Source organism: Macaca thibetana, chromosome 4 (assembly GCF_024542745.1).
Source record: "Macaca thibetana thibetana isolate TM-01 chromosome 4, ASM2454274v1, whole genome shotgun sequence".
NCBI classification, from domain to species: domain Eukaryota; kingdom Metazoa; phylum Chordata; class Mammalia; order Primates; family Cercopithecidae; genus Macaca; species Macaca thibetana.
Genome location: NC_065581.1, coordinates 42,070,432 through 42,088,222, shown reverse-complemented (window position 1 = coordinate 42,088,222; position 17,791 = coordinate 42,070,432). Strand labels below are relative to the sequence as shown.

Below are 17,791 nucleotides of genomic sequence, written 5' to 3'. Positions count from 1 at the left end.
AAGAGCTAATCTTTGCATCCTCAGAGTCCCAGAAGGAAAGGAGAAAAAATGTGAGCCTGAAAATGTATTCAAAGAAACGTCTAATCAAATCTGCCCAAAGACCTAAAGCTACAAATCCAAGAATCTGATTTTATCACAAATATAATAAGCCCAAAGAAATAGACACCAAGACACAGCATAGATAGCCTTCTGAGAAGTAAAGACAAAGAAAATATCTTTAAAATGGCCAGAGAGAAATAATTATCTATAAAGGAACACCAATTCTAATTGTAGTGAATTTCTCATCTGAAACAATGGAAGCCAGAAAAAGGTGGCACAATATTGTGCAAATGCTATAAAAGGCATACAACACAATTGAATGAATATTTCTCCAAGGGTATACAAATGAGCAAATTGTACATGCTCAAGATGAAGCTGCGCAATATCATTAATTGTTAGGTAACTACAATTCAAAACGTAAGTACATTCACTGGATGGCTATAAACAGAAAGCCAATACAAGTATTGGAGAGATTGTAGAGAAATGAGAGCACTCATACATTGCTGGAGAGGGTGAAAAATTTGCAGCCACTTTGGAAAACTATGTGAGAGTTCCTGAAAATGTTAAACGTAGAGTTGCCATATGATCCAGTAGTTCTACTATTGGTTATGTACTCAAGAGAAATGAAAACATATGTCCACACAAAAACTTGTACATGAATAGTCATAGTAACACTGCTTATAGTAGTTAAATAGTGGAAACAAATAAAATATCTGTTAAGATAAATGGTAAACATATATATTCATTCAGTGGAATATTATTCAGCCTTTCAAAGGAATGAAGTATTAATACAACGTATAGCACAAGTACAGCTACAACATGGACAAGCCTGAAAAACATTCTGCTAAATGAAAGAATCCAGTCACAAGGAACACATATTGTTCAATTATATTTTTATGACATGTCCAGAATTGATCAAGAAATTTTTGATTATTTTTTTTAAATAAGTTTTGATTTTTTTGTCTATAAAGACAAAAATATTAGTGCCTGGGATTGTATATATAATAAATATATTGCCTGAGACTGTAGGAATGGGGACTGTGGTAAGCTGATAAATGTCCTCTTAAAAGATATCTGTGTCCTAATCCCTGGAACCTGTGATTGTTACCTTATATGGCAAAAAAAAAAAAAAGATCTTTGCTGATGTGAATAAGTTAAACATCTTGAGATGGGGAGATTATCCTGGATTACATAGATGGGAACTACATGCAATCACACGTATCCTTATGTAAGACAGCCAGAGGGGGATTTGAACACAAAGAGGAGAAAGTGATGTGAAGATGGAGCAGAGGGAGACTGAAGATGCTGGCCTTGAAGATTGGAGTAAAACAGCCCCAAACCAAAGAATGCTGGCGGCTACCTGAAGATGGAAAGGCAAGGAACAAATTCTTCCCTAGAGTCTCTGGAGAGACTGTAGCCCTGTCGACATCTTCATCTCAGTACAGTGTGATACTGACTTCAGACTTCTGCCTTCAGAATGGCGAGATAATAAGTTAATACTGTTTTAAGCCACCCAGTCTGCAGTAATAGGAAACGGATCCAGGGAGTGCCTGCTAATGGGCATGGGGTTTCTTTGGGAGGAGGGGACATGAAAATGCTGTAAAATTGGTGATAGTTGTACAACTCAGTGAATATATTGAAAAGCACTGAATTGTATGCTTTAGGTGGGTCAGTTTTATATTATGTGAATTATAGCTCACAGAACTGTTGAAAAAAGTCACTGTGACCTTGGGTTAAGAAAAGATTTATTAGATATGACATAAAAATATGATCCATAAAAATTATATTTGGACTTCACCAAAATAAGTCAACATAAAGTGCTTCATACTGTACTATTTCCATTCTGGAAAGAGAGAAACGATAGGAAAAAACCCCACCAGATCAATGTTTGTCTAGGACTGAAGGGATGACTAACAAGGAGCAGGGGAAAGCTTTTGGGAATGATGGCACTCTTCTCTGTCTCCATTATGGCATTGGATACAAGTCTCTAGAAATCCCAGAACTGTTCATTGAAAAGGGTGAAAAGTACTGTATGTAAATTAGGCCTTAATTTTTTAATGGGAAAAATAAATATAAAGACAAAATACACTGCTGTGTTAAATCAAATGATGGATGTAAAAGTCTAATGTATACATATTTTTAATGATTTTGACCAATGCTTCCAAATTTCTCTTAAGAAAGGTTGAATCCAGTACATACTTCCTCAGTCAGTGAGTGAGTGTTTGAACTCTTCTACCCTCATCAGCACAGTGATCCCCAGGGTCACACTTTTGACGATGCCTGGCTCAGTGCTGGGCACACTGTATCAGTTTCATAGAATCATGGGTTCCAAGCCCATGAAGTCCCCACAAGAGATAAATTCTCTACTCCTGAAGCAGCTTACTGTTCTGATGGGGGAAGGGATGAAGGAACATACTGTGTGTGTTGCGGATGGGAGATGACCTCTGAACTCAGGGAGCTCAGGAAGTTCTGAGGACTGTGTGGGAAATACTGAAAAAGGAAGGGTGAAGAAGGAAAACAAAACACACCTGTGAGCTGAGAGGTCTCAGGTGACAACTGTGTCTCATTCCTGTGCCCCCAGTGCCTACCTAGCCCCATGCATAGCAATGAGGTTGTGGGAATGAACAAATGAATGAATGAATGAGTGAGTGAATGAGTTGAGAGACTATAAGGGTCAGTCAAGATAGACTTCTTTGCTTGGAGCTTGGGTGTCCAACGTTAGTTTAAGATTGTGGCCATGAAAGCTTGAGGACTTTTTGCTCTGAGTCCTGTTAAAATGAATGAAAATGGAGACCAGGCCTGAAGAGTCCCTGCGGGGAAACAAAACAAAACAAAACAAAACAAAACAAAAAAAAACAGGCCTCATAAGTGACCTCAACTTTGCTTGATTTGCAAACATCAGTGAAACTTAACTTGAGCTATTTCTTGTAAATGTGTACATTAAGGAAGAACAGAACTTAAGCTCAACCAGTCAGAAGAAGTCAACAAGCTTATGTAGATAATTAGGGTCTTTCCAACAGGATAGGCCAAATAAGGGAACTGTATAACTGTAACCAGTTAAATATTTTCTTCACTTTACTTGTCCTGCAGGAGTCTTCCCCTTGCATTCCCCCAGTGGAGCTCCTCAACCTCTTCTGCTTGGAGCTGCCTAATTCATGAATTGTTGTTTGCTCAAATCTGTTTAAAATTTTGCTGTGCCTCAGTTTACCTTTTGACAGTCCCATCTAGGGAGTAGAAACATGGCACTAGTGAGTAGGGGGAGCATACATAACCATGGGGGTCCAGCTGGGTCCCCACACACTGAAGGAGCAGATGGCACAGGTACTGGACATCAGAAATCGATGCTTCTGATTCTAGGCCTCGGGGTAAGTGAAGGGTGTGGTCTTGGACCAAGTGCTGGGTCATTTCCACTGGAGCTGGTGGCTGTATAGGCGAGATAGCGTTGAGCAGAAGGAAGTGGAGGGTGCTTGCCTGCATGCTGACAGAGGCTGGAGGCAGGGAAGGAAGGGGCTCTTGAGGTGAGGTGGGTGAGGGGAAGTACTGCGGTGGCTATAGGAAGCCTGCACGAGGGACTAGGAGTCTAGAGGGAGCTGATGGTGAGTAGAGACGACAGGAGGAGAGGCAGAGAGAGGGATAGAGACAGGAGACGCATGGATAGGGAAAAGGAGAGGCCGCTGGGGTGTGTATGAGACTGTGTGCATGGGCGTGTGTGTGTGTGTGTGTGTGAAAGTGAATAAAAGACAAAGACTGTGTGTGAGTGTATGTGCATGCACACCCATGTGTGAGAGTACAGGAACCCTCCCTCAACCCAAACTTTATGCCCTGAGTCTTACAATTTGCATTTTTGCCCTTGACAAAAGTAAGACTTCAAGTGAGCCTGTAAGAGGTTATTTGCAACAGTGAACACAAGTGACTGTTCTGAGCAGCCAGGAGCCTGGGGGAGAGAGAGAGGAAGGAACAGAAAGAATCTGCAATGAATGAATGAATGAGAGTTTATAAGAACTTCCCTGTGAATGTGTATATGTAGGAAACTAGGGTCAGAGATGCTCCATCTCAGCCTGAGAGCCTGCACCCCTGGGTCTCTGAGCCCAGAAGATTCCAGGAAAGTCTATACCTGAGGTTCCAGAAGCCTCACCCCAGTCCCCTAGCTGGATCCTAGGGACCAGTTTCCAGGGGAGACTGGGGAGGGCGGAGAGCCCTCTGGCTGTGAGTCCTCCCTGGCCTGGGGCCCCAGACTGGGTGGAGCAGCCACACCTGCCTGAAGTTCTGAGGAAAAGGGCGGAAACAGCTGCCAGCACCGCCCTCATCATGGGCTCAATGAATCCCTGCGGTTGGCTGGAGGCAGTGGGTCCCACACTGCCTCACTTCCCTAAATGGGCAGCTTCACTTTTAGAACCCCAGGTCCTTCCCTGGCAGGCCCAGGTGGCACATCCTGTGTCGGGTGGGCCCTCACCTTGGATCTCCAGGCCTGACACTGACCAGCTGGATGGAACCATGGCCCCAGCCTTCCTGCTGCTGCTGCTGCTGCTGCTGTGGCCACAGGGTTGCGTCTCAGGTAAGGGGAGAAGGGGCTGCCTTGTGGAGGAGGGAGTGGGTACAGAGGCAGGAGCTCAGGGCCTTTTTCTTACCCTCCTTACCAGCAATTTTCTTGTTTAGTGTTTTGTGGGTTGGGGAAGGAGGAGATTAGGGCTGACTTAGTAGCTCTTTACCCTAATATCAGGCGCCAGGCAAAGCTAACCCAGGCCTCTCAAGCTAAGATAAAGCTCTAGACCCTCTCTGCATTGGCCCCTTTATCTGCTAGGCTTCCTCAGGCTTCAAAGCAGAGCCCTCAATTGCCTCACACAAATAGCTTTCTCTGCTTGGCCTCTGTCAGGAAGCCCTGTTTAGTTATGACAGCAATCATTGCATCATGCGTGCTTTGAACTGAATTTGAGCATTTTTCTTGAAATGCTGATGCCACATCCTGTCCCTGCCTCTGTCCTGAAGGGACCAGTGTGTGAATGCCTTTCCCACCTCACAGAAACCAATGCTCCTTGAGGGACCTCACCCATTCCTGCCCCTCTCGCTGCCATGGCAACAAAGTTACCACTTCCTGTTCAGTTCTGGGCATGGTGGGGGTTGGCAAGACTCACCACTGCCTGTGAGAGGGGTGGGAGGTGTAGACACACATGAAGACAGTGCCCTGGAGACCCATCCCAAGGTCACCCAACTCTGCACCTCCCAGAGAGTAAAGAAACAGCTTCCTAATGCCAGGGCAGAAAGGGGTCTCTCTTGTGCTAAGAAATCCTGGGCTCATCCACCAAATAATGAAGTTGGATCATTCTGTTTAGTCTGCAAGGGACAGAGGGATGCTTAGAGAGGGTGTGGCCTTACACAGAGCCTCAGCTCTAGTGGCTGCTGGGTGGGACTTGGGACAGATATCCTGGATTCTGGTGGGACAGATGTCCTGGGTTCTGGGCCCTTGACTGTCACAGCTCTGGGTTCCGTTAGGGGAACTGGGAGCCCCTAGCATGTGGGAAAAGGAAGCATGCATTGAGCACGCACTGTGTGCAAAGCACTGACCTGGGGCAGAATTCTCACAGCAACCTGTGAGGGGTGTGGTGCTCGTCTCACTTGACTGATAAAGAAGCAGAAATACTTCTGTATCAGTCAAGTGTCTGTTCTGATATTTCTGTGTCAAACAGGTGACCTGATCACAACGCTAAGTGCTAAAAACAGGGTTTCAACCGTTGTTTATTTTGACTCCAAAATGTGTGCTCTCTGTTCTCTACCATGGGGAAGAGTCTTTTTATGTGTGTTTTTGTGGAAGGCTCTGGGGTGAAATTATCACAAGAGTCAGTGGTGAGTTTAGGGCAGGCAGAGGAGTGGAGGGACCCCACGACAGCTTTCTCCCTCTCTCTGTCCCCTGAGTCACCCTGCACACCGCAGTTCTGCTCTCTCTCTACCAGACTGTGGATTATGAGGGCTTGGACCACATCTTACTCCTCAGCATAGAGAGAAAGATATTGCAGGTGGAAAGTGAATAATTGTAGAATCCTGTGGTTCACACACCATTGGGAGTTTGTTTACATGTACATTTGGACAGGCTTGAGCTATGGGTTTTATGTAACTAGGATATTTTAAAACTAAACACCAGCTAGAATGAACTAAGGAAACTTATTATTTAAAGAGGACTACAGTGAACCTATTTGTGAAATAAATAACTATTAATCATTTTTTTCAAATACTGGATTTTCTTATCTACCTAATTAGCTGGGCACTGAAATTTCAGAACTTAATGACTTGTATTTGTGTCTCTGCATCTGTCTCACTGAGGGCATGACCTGGGTTTTTCCCACAGGAATTCCCTGGGAGGCTGGGCGTGGTGGCTCACGCCTGTAATCCGAGCACTTTCGGAGGCCAAGGCAGGTGGATCATGAGGTCAGGAGATCAAGACCATCCCGGCTAACACGGTGAAATCCCGTCTCTACTAAAAATACAAAACATTAGCCGGGCATGGTGGAGGGCGCCTGTAGTCTCAGCTACTCAGGAGGCTGAGGCAGGAGAATCGTTTGAACCCAGGAGGTGGAGGCTACAGTGAGCTGAGATCGCGCCACTGCACTCTAGCCTGGGCGACAGAGTGAGACTCCGTCTCAAAAACAAAACAAAACAAAACAAAACAAAAATGAATTCCCTGGGAATCCCTGAAGACAGAGCTTGTCACTCTCCCATCAGACTAGAAAATACCATGAGGAAAGGGGCTGTGTCTGAGGGAGCTCCGAGTGTAAGTGCTGCGTATCCTCCATTAGACCTGAGGCTCCCTGAAGGATATACCTGCCTCCTCTATCGGACTGAAAGCTCCCTGAGAGGGGGGCCTGTGTGTCCCCTGTAATACTGGGACCTAGCTGTTTTCAGGGCCCGTTTACTTCCCTTCAGCCTGGGGAAAGCTCCCTGAGTATGGGATTATGTTTCCCCATCAGTCTGGTTTTTATGACAGCAGGACAATATCCACCTCGCCCTTCACCATGATCTTCAACCTTCATGACGCCTTCTTCCTCTCCTCTTGCCAGAGCTTATTCAACAAGTCTTGTCTCCGCAGGCCCCTCTGCTGACAGCGTATACACAAAAGTGAGGCTCCTCGAAGGGGAGACTCTGTCTGTGCAGTGTTCCTATAAGGGCTACAAAAGCCGCATGGATGGCAAGGTTTGGTGCAAAGTCAGGAAGAAGAAGTGTGAGCTTGGCTTTGCCCGAGTCTGGGTGAAAGGGCCCCGCTACTTGCTGCAGGACGATGCCCAGGCCAAGGTGGTCAACATCACCATGGTGGCCCTCAGGCTCCAGGACTCAGGCCGATACTGGTGCATGCGCAACACCTCTGGGACCCTGTACCCCTTGATGGGCATCCAGCTGGATGTGTCTCCAGGTGAGTGGGCTGCAGGGGCACTGGGACGGGTGGAGGGAGTCCTCCCTGCCCCACACGCCACTAACATCAGAGATAATAAGGATAATAATCCATCAATGGACATGTTGCACTGTAGTGTTTTCAAAGTGCCTTTATGGCACTATTCATGGCACTATTGTCACCATTTTACAGATGAAGATAATGAGACCTGAAAACCCAATGTGACTCTGAGCTTGTCTGGGGTCCCAGAGCTAGCGGGTGGCTGAGATGAGGTTCAAACTTGGCACTGTCTGTGCTGTGTTTTATTCACTCATTGCTTCAACATAATTTACTGAGCCCCTATTATGTGGCAGGCACTATTCTAGGCTCTAAGGAGACAGTAGTGAGCAAAAATGCTCACAATCCTGCCCTATGGGAGATGACAGGCACACTTATTATCCAGACAAATAATTGCAGAAAACAAGAGGTGTTCATAAGAAACTGGGAAGTATTTCAAATAATTGCAGATAACTAGAGGTCTTCATGAACTAGGAAGTGACTCAGTGGTGGGGGAGCTACTGAAGTACGGGGGGTCAGAGAACACTTCCCTGAGCAGGCAACACCAAGCAGAGCCCTGAACGGTGAGCGTGCTCCAGCCCCCCATCTGGGTGCTTTGAAGGGCACTTTGTGGCAACAGCTAAATGTGCAAAGGTCATGAGGTCAGAAGGAGTTTGGCTTGTATAAGGCTTATTTAGTCGCTCCATATGGAGTGTGAGGCAATGAGCGATGAGGTTGGAGAGTCAAGCAGCCCCAAAGACCATAAGTTGGAATTTGGGTATAAGAGGAAGCTACTAGAGAGCTCAGAGAGCTGTGTCATGACTTGTTTTTAAGAATGTAGTGGCCACTTGTTGAGGATGGATTTGAATGGTATGAACATGGGCAGAGAGGCCATTGTGGGCATCTGGCTGGAAATAACAGTAGCCTGGAGTACAATGTAGGCACTAGTGGCAGAGATATGTGAATGGGCTCAAATCTATGTTTTTCAGACTTTCTGTTCAGCTCGTCTGTTTTGGAGGTAGGACAGGATTTGCTCAGTTGAGAGGTGAGCCAAAAGGGGGAATCATGGATGATCCAAGGTTTTTCTATTTCATCAGCAGGTGGATGATGGTCCCCTTGATAGTGTAGGGTAAATCTGAAAGAGGAGCTAATTTGGAGGAGAAAAATCAAGAGCTCTCTTTTGTCATGTTAAGTTTAAGATACCTCCTAGAACCAAGTGGGGAAATGCAGCCAGCAGTGATATATCTGCCTGGAGCTCAGGTGAGAGGTCAGAGCTGGGGTATGTATTTGAAAGTATCTCTATAAAGATAGTGTTTTAAGTCCAGAGAATTAGAGAAATCTATAGACACAGAAAGTAGATTAGTGGTTGCTCAAGGCTGGGGGAAGGAAAAGGGGATACAGAGTCATAGCTAAACGGTAAGGGGTTTCTTTTGGAGATGATGAAGATGTTCTAAAACTCACTGTGATGATGGTTGCATAACTTTGTAACCATAATAAAGAGCCATTGAGCTTTATACTATAAATGGGATGTGAGTTATATCTCAATAAAATTATTAAAAATATCAAGATCTAAAAGCTCTCCCTTGAGTGTAGGTAAAAAAGAGTGGAGCACCAAGCCATGGGGTCCTTCCACATTTATTAGATAGAAAAGGGAAAGGAGTCAGCTAAAGAGCCCGAAAAAGGCAGCCAGTTATTACGCAATTTACTATCCACCCTTCCCCATTCGCCTAACTCAATTGCATCTCCATCTTCCATGGGGTCTGAACTAGGGAAAATGCTGTCGCTAAAATGTGGAGCCAAATCTCATTCCTCCCCTCTCCAGTTCCGAGTGAGACCCAGGGAAGTTGAAACTGGTTCACTGAAGTCTTAATATGTAGGGATAGAAACATTAAACATTACATGCTTTTATTTTTTTCTCATCATTTCCTCTAATCGTGTTATGTCAAATCTCACTTTCTACCTCTTAAGGACAATTTGTGAAGATTTCAACTTTGCAGGACCTTTTCGGTTATCAGGAAATAAGAAAATCCTTAGTCCAACTACAAACTCTAGTCATCTAGCAGTGTAGGATATTCCACCATCCCTGAAGACCAGGTTGTATGGTCCAAGGCACCTAAAGTGGAGAAAGAAGGTTGCTGGCTGCCCAGCTCCCCATCCTGCATCTTGGGCTGTGGAGAAGGCGGGGTTCCTCTTTGTTACCTCTTCTTAGCCCTCTTAGTGTGTTGATGTAGGAATGCGGGAGGGGCAGATGGTTATGTGGCTTAACTGAGTGTTGTAGGAATGCTGTCTCTGTTGGATGTCATTCCTTGTCTGCCAGCCCTTTGAGATCCTCTCTGAGTGTCCACATACTCTCCCAAGGCACTAATGTGTGAGTTCTCTGAAGAATTCTTTAGGGGTGTCCCCACTGCCGAGTATGATGATGTGGGAGCTCTGACTCCAGGTGAGCCTCTTGCTCTATCCCTATCCTCACCAATGCTGCTTGCTCTGGGTCCCCTTCCGTAGAAAAATGGGTCAAGCTCAGCCACCTTCCGTGAAGACCATTTGGCCCTTAGGAAATTGCCCTTTCCATGCACAGCAGTGGGATGTAGCAGCCTCTGTCTCCAATTTTCTCATTCTGTGCTGAGACAAAACCAACACTCACTGCTAGGTCAATGCCTCACAGCTCCTCAACCTCCCTCCTCATCCACTATCCAAAACCCAGGCTTCTTCTAGAAAATGGGGTGTAAAAGGGCTGGGTTGATGGGTGAGTGTAGCAGGACCAGTTTGATATCTCTTAGTGAGTCCCCAAGGAAAGTGTCTGACCCCAAGTGACTGCAGCTTTCTTTGGAATTTGAGGCCCTTAATGCCTCCTTGTCCTCATCTCTGGACACTACTTGTCAATTATGGAACAGCTGGAAAAGTCCCTGTTCGACATTATTTTTTGGAAATCTTTTTGGTCCATAAGAACGAAGAGGGCCTGGAAAGTGACAACAGAGAAATGGGGATGGAGAGGGAACAGGTGGCCTGACATGGGAGGGCAAAAAGAAATTGTGGTAGTCTCTCCCTTCTTCAGTATGCCTACTTCCTTCCTCCTGATATTATTTTCTGAACAAATACACATCTGATCACTCAGCAGCCAGAATCCTAGGCCCAAGGTCAAGGAGAAGAGAAGAGGACAGGCCCCCATCCAGGTTTCCAGGCAACTGTGTGGGCTGCCAGGATCTGCTCCCAGCACTGAGGCCCCCAAGTCAGTCTAACGTTCCTCCCTTTCTGTCCTTCAGCTCCCAAAACTGAGAGGAACACTCCTTTCACACATCTGGCCAACATCCTCAAGAGTGGAACTGTCACAACTGGCCAAGCCCCTACCTCAGGCCCTGATGCCCCTTTTACCACTGGCGTGACGATGTTCACCCCGGGACTCCTCACCTTGCCTAGACTCTTGGCCTCCACCAGACCTGCCTCCAAGAGAGGCTGCAGCTTCACTGCCACCAGCACCACCAGCCAGGGACCCAGGAGGACCACGGGGTCCCAGACAGTGACTACATCTCCCAGCAATGCCAGGGACTCCTCTGCTGGCCCAGAATCCATCTCCACTAAGTCTGGGCACCTCAGCACCAGATCGCCCACCACAGGGCTCTGCCTCACCAGCAGATCTCTGCTCAACAGACTACCCTCCATACCCTCCATCAGGTACCCATGGGGCCTGGGGTTGAGTGGCACTAGCACCTAGTGCCCAAACAGACCTGGAGGTGCAAGTCTCATATCTGACCTTCCCCTTTTGCTCCCCAGGAACCCAATGTGGCCTGCTTCTGAATGGGAGGTGGGGGACTGGAAGTGACATAAAGGATGGCAACGGAGAGGAGAGGCAGGAGAGAGGAGGGCCAGGGGAAGGGAGGGTCATGAGGAGGAGGGGCAGGAGAAAGAGGGGTCAGGAGAAAAGAGAGTCACTGGGGATGAGGGTCAGGAGAAAGGAGGGTGGGGAGAGGAGGGGCAGGGAAAAAGAGGGTCAGTGGGGAGGAGGGGCAGGGGAAAAAAGGGTGGGGGCAGGAGGGGCAGGGGAAAGGAGGTGGGGGAAGAGGATCAGGGAGGAGGAAGGTCAGTGGAGAGCAGAGTTGGGGGAGGAAGGTGAGGAAAGTGTCAGCAGAGAGGAGGGTTGGGGATAAAGGTTGGGGGAGATGAGGGTTGCAGGGATGAGGGCAGGGGACTATGAGAGTCGTGGGCATTAGGGTCAGGGGGATAAGGATGGGGGGAAATGAAGGTTGTAGGGGAGGAGAGTCAGAGAAGAAGAAGGTCAGTGGGAGGAGTATCAGGGGAGACAGGGGTTGTGGAGATGAGGGTAGAGGGCAATGAGAGTTGGTAGAATTAGGGCCAGGCGGGATGAGAGTCAGAGATGAGCATGTCAGGGGATGGGTGGCCTGAAGAGTCTATGGATGGAGAGGAGAGGGTGAGGATGGGGCAAGGATGTGCCTCATGGAGTAGGAAGTGGAAAATGGGGGTTGCTTTAATTTGGGTTCCTCTAGAGAAGCTGACTCTGAGGCAGGGATATGCATCTTATATGGAACACTGAAAAAAAGGTAGGGGAGTGGAACAGGGCAGGGAAGGCCTCTAATAAAGAGTACTTAACCAGGCAGCTACTGTGCACAAGAGTCTAATCCCAATGGGGAGAGTCAGATCCAGCGTCAAACACACATCTACAGGGCAGAGGAGCCCGTGTAGTTACATACCAACTCCAGCTGGTCCTCGGTAGAGGGCTGCCTGCTGTGTGTGGCATGGGGGACTCTAGTGACAAGAGAAAGGCCTCAGCCTCCCACCCACAGAAAAAGAGGTGCTGATGACCTATATGTGGAAATGATACTGGCAAGGGGATACAGGCAGGGGCCCGACAGCATCTGCTACAGAGGACAGAGTGGGGAAGAGGCATCCTCAAGCCCCTTGAGGAGAGCAAGCATCTTGATCTCTTAGCCACAAATGGGAGTCTCCTAGAATCCTCATCCTCACTGATGAACAGATTTGGGGGCATAATAGAGGAGAGGTACCAAAGTAGAGAGATGCTCCCCTCTACCTGGGGACGTCCTCCTCTTAACTCCGGATGTCACACTTGCTTCTATGGCCGGGACTGCAAGGAAGAGAGTGGCTGTCTACCCTGAGAAGGGCGTGCTCTCAGGGTTTCTGCTACTGGTCCGAACCCAAAGTGGGTTAGGATGGGGGACCTTGGTGCTCACCCGCATCTGCCCTGTCCCTTCTCCTCAGGCACCAGGAAGTTTACTCCACTGTGCTTGTGGTGCTGACCCTCCTGGTGCTGATGCTGATCATGGTCTATGGGTTTTGGAAGAAGAGATACATGGCAAGTGAGTAGAGCCCACCTCCCAGCCTCCTGAGGGCAGAGCTCTGGGTAACCACACTAAGGGTTATGACCTCAAGTCCCCAAGTGATATGGCCCTTGGCCTGTGTCCAGTCAAAAGGACCGTGAAGCTTCCACCTGGGGAGGAGGACGGCCAGGCAGAGACCACCCAACACAACCCTAACGTGGTGACCTGGAAGGAAGCAGAGGCAGAGCCAGAAAGGGACTGGGGCTGGTGGAGGAGCATTGGGGCACTGTGGGCAGGGCAGGACCCTTCCTCAGCTCTCCCTGTTTCTTGCAGGCTACAGCATGTGCAGCGATCCTTCTAGAGGTGACCCACCTAGAAGACCAGAGCCCCATGTGGAAGTCTGCTTGATCTGAGGCCACTTATGCATTGGGAGGGGAGCTTCTCCCAGAGTGGCCCCAGGGGTCTAGAGGAGGGGTAAAGATTGGGGCCAGTCTGGATCGGATGAAGCTGGAGGACTTGTGCAATGCTGGACTCACCCAGGACTTCCCAAAACCAGAGGCTGCCATCCTGAGCAGCCCCACAGCCCAGCGTTCTCCTGGGCGGCAGGAACCTGGGGAGGGGCCCAGAGCAAAGGGCATCAGTCAGAAAGTCCCGAGGAAATGTGTCCAGTGGTTTCTGCTCGGAGCTGCAGACCCCAGGGCTCTTGGTGGAGGCAGCGGAACCCTGAGAGTGCTGTTTACAGAGAACCTCAGCTCCCGTCTGCCTCAGAAACCCTATCAGGCTGAGCTGTCCTCCCCACCAGGGCCACTGTGTCCTCTGCTTCCCTCTGCTCTGCTTTAGCCTCCCCTAAGGTTAGGGAAGAAAGAGTCGGGCTCATGATTCCCAGAGGCGGTGATGTCCCATCCTGGAGGAGAGGAAACAGTGACTAAAAGCTGGGGACCCACAGAGGAGTTGGCAGCTTCCCTTGTCGGGCTAGGTGTCCTTTGCTGGGCCTCTGGATGTCCCTTCCCTGACTGGGGCTGCTCCTCCCTCCTGTCCTGGTATCCCGCAGAGCCCACGCTCTCACTGCTGCCACCTGCTGGCCGCTGCCTCCTTAGAAAGCTGTGACCAGGCAGCTAAGAGCTTCCGGGCTGCAGGGTCAGCCTCTCCCAAGACTGAAGTGCAGAGGCTGGACTTGGGGCTCTCTCCCCCAGCTTCTACACCTGGTTCCAAGTCTGAGTTCCCACAGGGGACCCAGCAGCCTCCAGCAAGTCCATACCCTGGGGTGGCTGAGACTTTGGCTCTGTATGGAGGGTGCTCACCCCACAGACACTGGTGGGGAGACCATGGCTCAGAGGAAGGGTGGAGCACCCCCACTCCCTCACTCCTACTCCTCAGGGTAGAGAGAGAAGACACACTTGGGACACAGTGAAGACAGCAACTTGGAACTGACCACGGCCTGGAGGGGACAGGGAAAATGGAGCCCAAGTAGCCTCTGGCCAGGGACCCAGTGGCCCGAGGACTCTGCCTCCCACCCACTGACTCAGGGCTCGGACTCAGCCTCTATTGTCCAGACCACTGGCTTGGGGTCCAGCAGTGAAGGCTGGAGAATGCAGCCTGGATTCCCCTACACACACACACACACACACACACACACACACACACACACACGGGTGTCTACTGACCTGGAGTGACTGGAACAGCACCTGGGGATAAATGTGACAACTGTGCATTCAATCCTGGGTCAGGGACATTCTAATGGCCAGGAGAGTGACACAGCCAGGACCTTGATGGACAGCCAGAGGGGCCACTTCAGGATGGATGTGGGGAGAGTGGAAGAGGCAGGGAGTAATCCTGGGAGACAGCAGGGAGGAGGCACTTCTTCCCTATGTCCAGGAGAGGGCAATAGAGGGAAGACTGAGGCTGAAGAACTGATGGCTCTGGTCCCAGGACAGACAGACAGACACACACACACACACACACACACACACACACCCATCTCTGTAGCAAGCAACCTCCTATGATAGCTGTTCTCCCTGTCATGATGGTATAGCCACCATCCTGTTTTGTGCTAGGAGGGAGCTTAACCTACCTGGGGAAAAATAGCTCCCCAAGAGCTCGCACCAGCACCACTGATGAACCTGCTTCCTCTGAGAGTGAGATGCCCAGGGGGAGGAGCCCTAGGGAATAAGTCAGGGACAGGGACCAGGATGCCACTCTGTCACTGTGTGACCCTCAGCAAGTCACTAACCCTTGGCCTCATTTTTCCTCTCTTGTGAAAGAGGACAATAATTCCTACTTCTCAAGATTGTTTTCAAGATAAAATAATATTAGCATTGTACAATGATGCAAATGCCTCATTACTATTGTTTCTTAAGTTGTTTTCCAGCTCTAATGTTGCTTCCTACATTACTTTTAAGACCTTAGGATTCTATTTCTTAGTTTTGTCCTATCTGTTCCCAATTGTCATCACTATATGGATGTTGGGGTCCCCCTGATGACAGCCCCTTTGGAAAGGTCCTCTTTTGAGGAGGGGAGGGTACAGGGTGGACTCATCTCAGTGTGAACTTGGCAAGTCACTATCCCTCTCTAATCCTGTTTCCTCATCTGGAACAGGAATGAGAGAGGAGAAAGGAAGAAACCAGTCAGGCAGGCAGTTAGGGTGGGTTCTCAGTTGAATTCTTTTAAACAAAAGAACAGCCTGAAAAATCAAGCTGCAGGCACAGATATGGGAATTTGCACAGGGGGCTTGCCTAAGACATGCCCACAGCCTCACAGATAAGACAGACTACACAGGTGACTTGCCCAAACATGCCCGCAATGAAAAATTTCATCCCCTGACATGTGCAATAAGGGGAACAAAGCAATATGGAGTAACTCAAGCTAAGGGCCCACATGCACATTAGAAGGACAGGGTGAAGCTACCATGTGCCTTATGCAAATGAGTCACCCAGTCCTCATTGGTTTCTTATAAAAACCTTTGCATTCTACTGTAAAAATGGCAACCCTCTTTCAGGCCCCCTCTCTAGAGCAGAGAGCTTTCTTCTCTCACTCATTAAACTTTCACTCCAACCTCATCCTTGGTGTCCACGCTCCTTAATTTTCATGGTTGTGAGACAAAGAACTCCAGTAATACCTCAAACAACAAGAGATGGCTACATTGTGGTGCATTGGTGAGACTGTAACAGGAGGATGGAGATGAGCTCTGAAGCCTCTTCTTGCTTCCTCGGGTATGTGTGTCAGAGGTGTTTAAACTGGAGTGACTCCATCTTGTATAGAGGCTGGGTAAAATAAGGCTGAGACCTACTGGGCTGCATTTGCAGATGTTAGGCATTCTAAGTCACAGGGCGAGATAGATTGGCACATTATATGCAAATTATAATGCATTAGCATGCTAAGGGACACTCCCACCAGCGCCATGACAGCTTACAAATGATATGGCAATATCAGGAAGCTACCTTATATGGTCTGAAAAGAGGAGGAACCCTTAGCTCCTGGAATTGCCCACTCTTTTCCTGGAAAACTCATGAATAATCCACTCCTTGTTTAGCATATAATCAAGAAGTAACAATAAATATAAGCAGCTAAGCTGCCTATGTTCCTGCTCAATGGAGTAGCCATTCTTTATTCCTTTACTTTTTTAATAAACTTGCTTTCATTTTACTGTATGGATTTACCCTGAATTCTTTCTTGTGTGAGATTCAAGAACCCTCTCTTGGGGTCTGGATCAGGATCCCTTTCCAGTAATGTGTGCAGAACAGTTGCATGGACACAGCTCAGCACTAAGTGAGGTGGGGCACACTGGGAAAGAACAGGAGCCAGCCCTGGCCTCAATCTGCTCACAGCCTCTGAGGGATGGGAGACATGGCACTGCTGGGTACACCCCAGACCTTACACTGTGTGGTCAGACACCACAGTGCAAGAGATAGGAGGTCCTCAAGTCCGTCCAAGATGGGGGAACTGGGAATCCTGCAGGCTCTGGCCAGCCAGGCACACTTCAGGGAGGAGGTGGGGCTCTATCTGAGGCCCAAACCATGGGGCGGAGTCAGGAGGTGAGATCTAGCTGCAGAGACTGCACAGACCATGGCAGCTGGGAGCCGTGGGGAGGCTTGACGAGAAGGGGCTGTGAAGGGTGGAAGGGGACATGACCATACACCAGGTGGTTGCTGGACCCAAGAAGAGGCCTTAAGCTGTGTCCTGAAGTAGGGCAAGGTAGCTGTGAGGGTGACCAACTGTCCCTGTTTGCCCCTAAGGGGTTCCTGGAACCAAGTGAACCAGCACAATTTGCTCACCCTAGGAGCCTGCTCCTGTAAGAACTTCCATGGTAAGGACACAGGGGGCTGAGGAGCTATAGACCAAGCCTCATATCCCCAGCCCCAACTGGACACTTTCCTAAACACGCCAGCCTTTCACTTCCTCCCTCCTCTCTCAACTTTCTTCTTGAAGCTCCGGGGACCCAGATCCACAGCAGATCCACGGCAGGAAGATGCAGGGCAGGTGGGGCATCGGGCAGGCTGCTCACTTTAGCAGGTGAGACAACAAAGCTTCCTGAGCAACAGGCTGTGGACACAGAACACACACCTGGGAAGGGCTGATCATCATGGCCAATGGAAGAACAAATAAAGTAAATCCAGCACCTCCTGGATGTAGACATGCCTGCATGGAGTCCAGCAAGCAGGCATTAGGTTTACAGTTCTCTTCAATGGCTGCAACGTGCCTTCACTCTGGATCAAATCGAGAGAGTGGATGCCGTGCTGCCAGCTCCTCATGCAGGACATTAAGATGGTGAGGGCAGGTCTCCTCTGCCAGCTCCGTTGGAGTCTTCCTCAGCTGCAGAGAGCCGCCTTGCCAAGGCCAGATTCCCCTCCCAGGACACCCCACCTCCCCTGACTGATTGACAAGTCCTCAAGGGCCATCCTATCTTCGGAACTCCTCCCAGGATACCCTGAGTCTCCTTATGGCCTCTATTGCAACCTGACTTCTCGTTCTGCCTGTGAAAGGAAAATAAATCTCAGAACCCCCAAATCACTAAGCCAGGGGCAAAGTCAAGCTGGGAACCACAGCAGGCAAA

At 48.9% G+C, this 17,791-nt stretch overlaps 3 protein-coding genes across 3 annotated transcripts in view; 2 read left to right on the top strand and 1 right to left on the bottom strand.

The window, feature by feature from the left end:
- Positions 1 to 17,791, top strand: part of OARD1 (O-acyl-ADP-ribose deacylase 1) — a 449,744-nt gene that overhangs the window by 305,895 nt on the left and 126,058 nt on the right. The window lies entirely within an intron of this gene.
- The window catches only part of TOMM6 (translocase of outer mitochondrial membrane 6), a 657,333-nt gene that overhangs the window by 597,019 nt on the left and 42,523 nt on the right, over positions 1 to 17,791 (bottom strand). The gene's annotated exons all lie outside the window — the stretch shown is intronic.
- Positions 3,606 to 15,797, top strand: TREML2 (triggering receptor expressed on myeloid cells like 2). The gene is made up of 5 exons (XM_050789474.1): positions 3,606 to 4,594; positions 7,118 to 7,438; positions 10,714 to 11,122; positions 12,683 to 12,780; positions 13,075 to 15,797. Exons 1-5 carry the CDS (start codon positions 4,348 to 4,350, stop codon positions 13,152 to 13,154), a joined length of 1,155 nt encoding a protein of 384 aa, XP_050645431.1. The 5' UTR covers positions 3,606 to 4,347; the 3' UTR covers positions 13,155 to 15,797.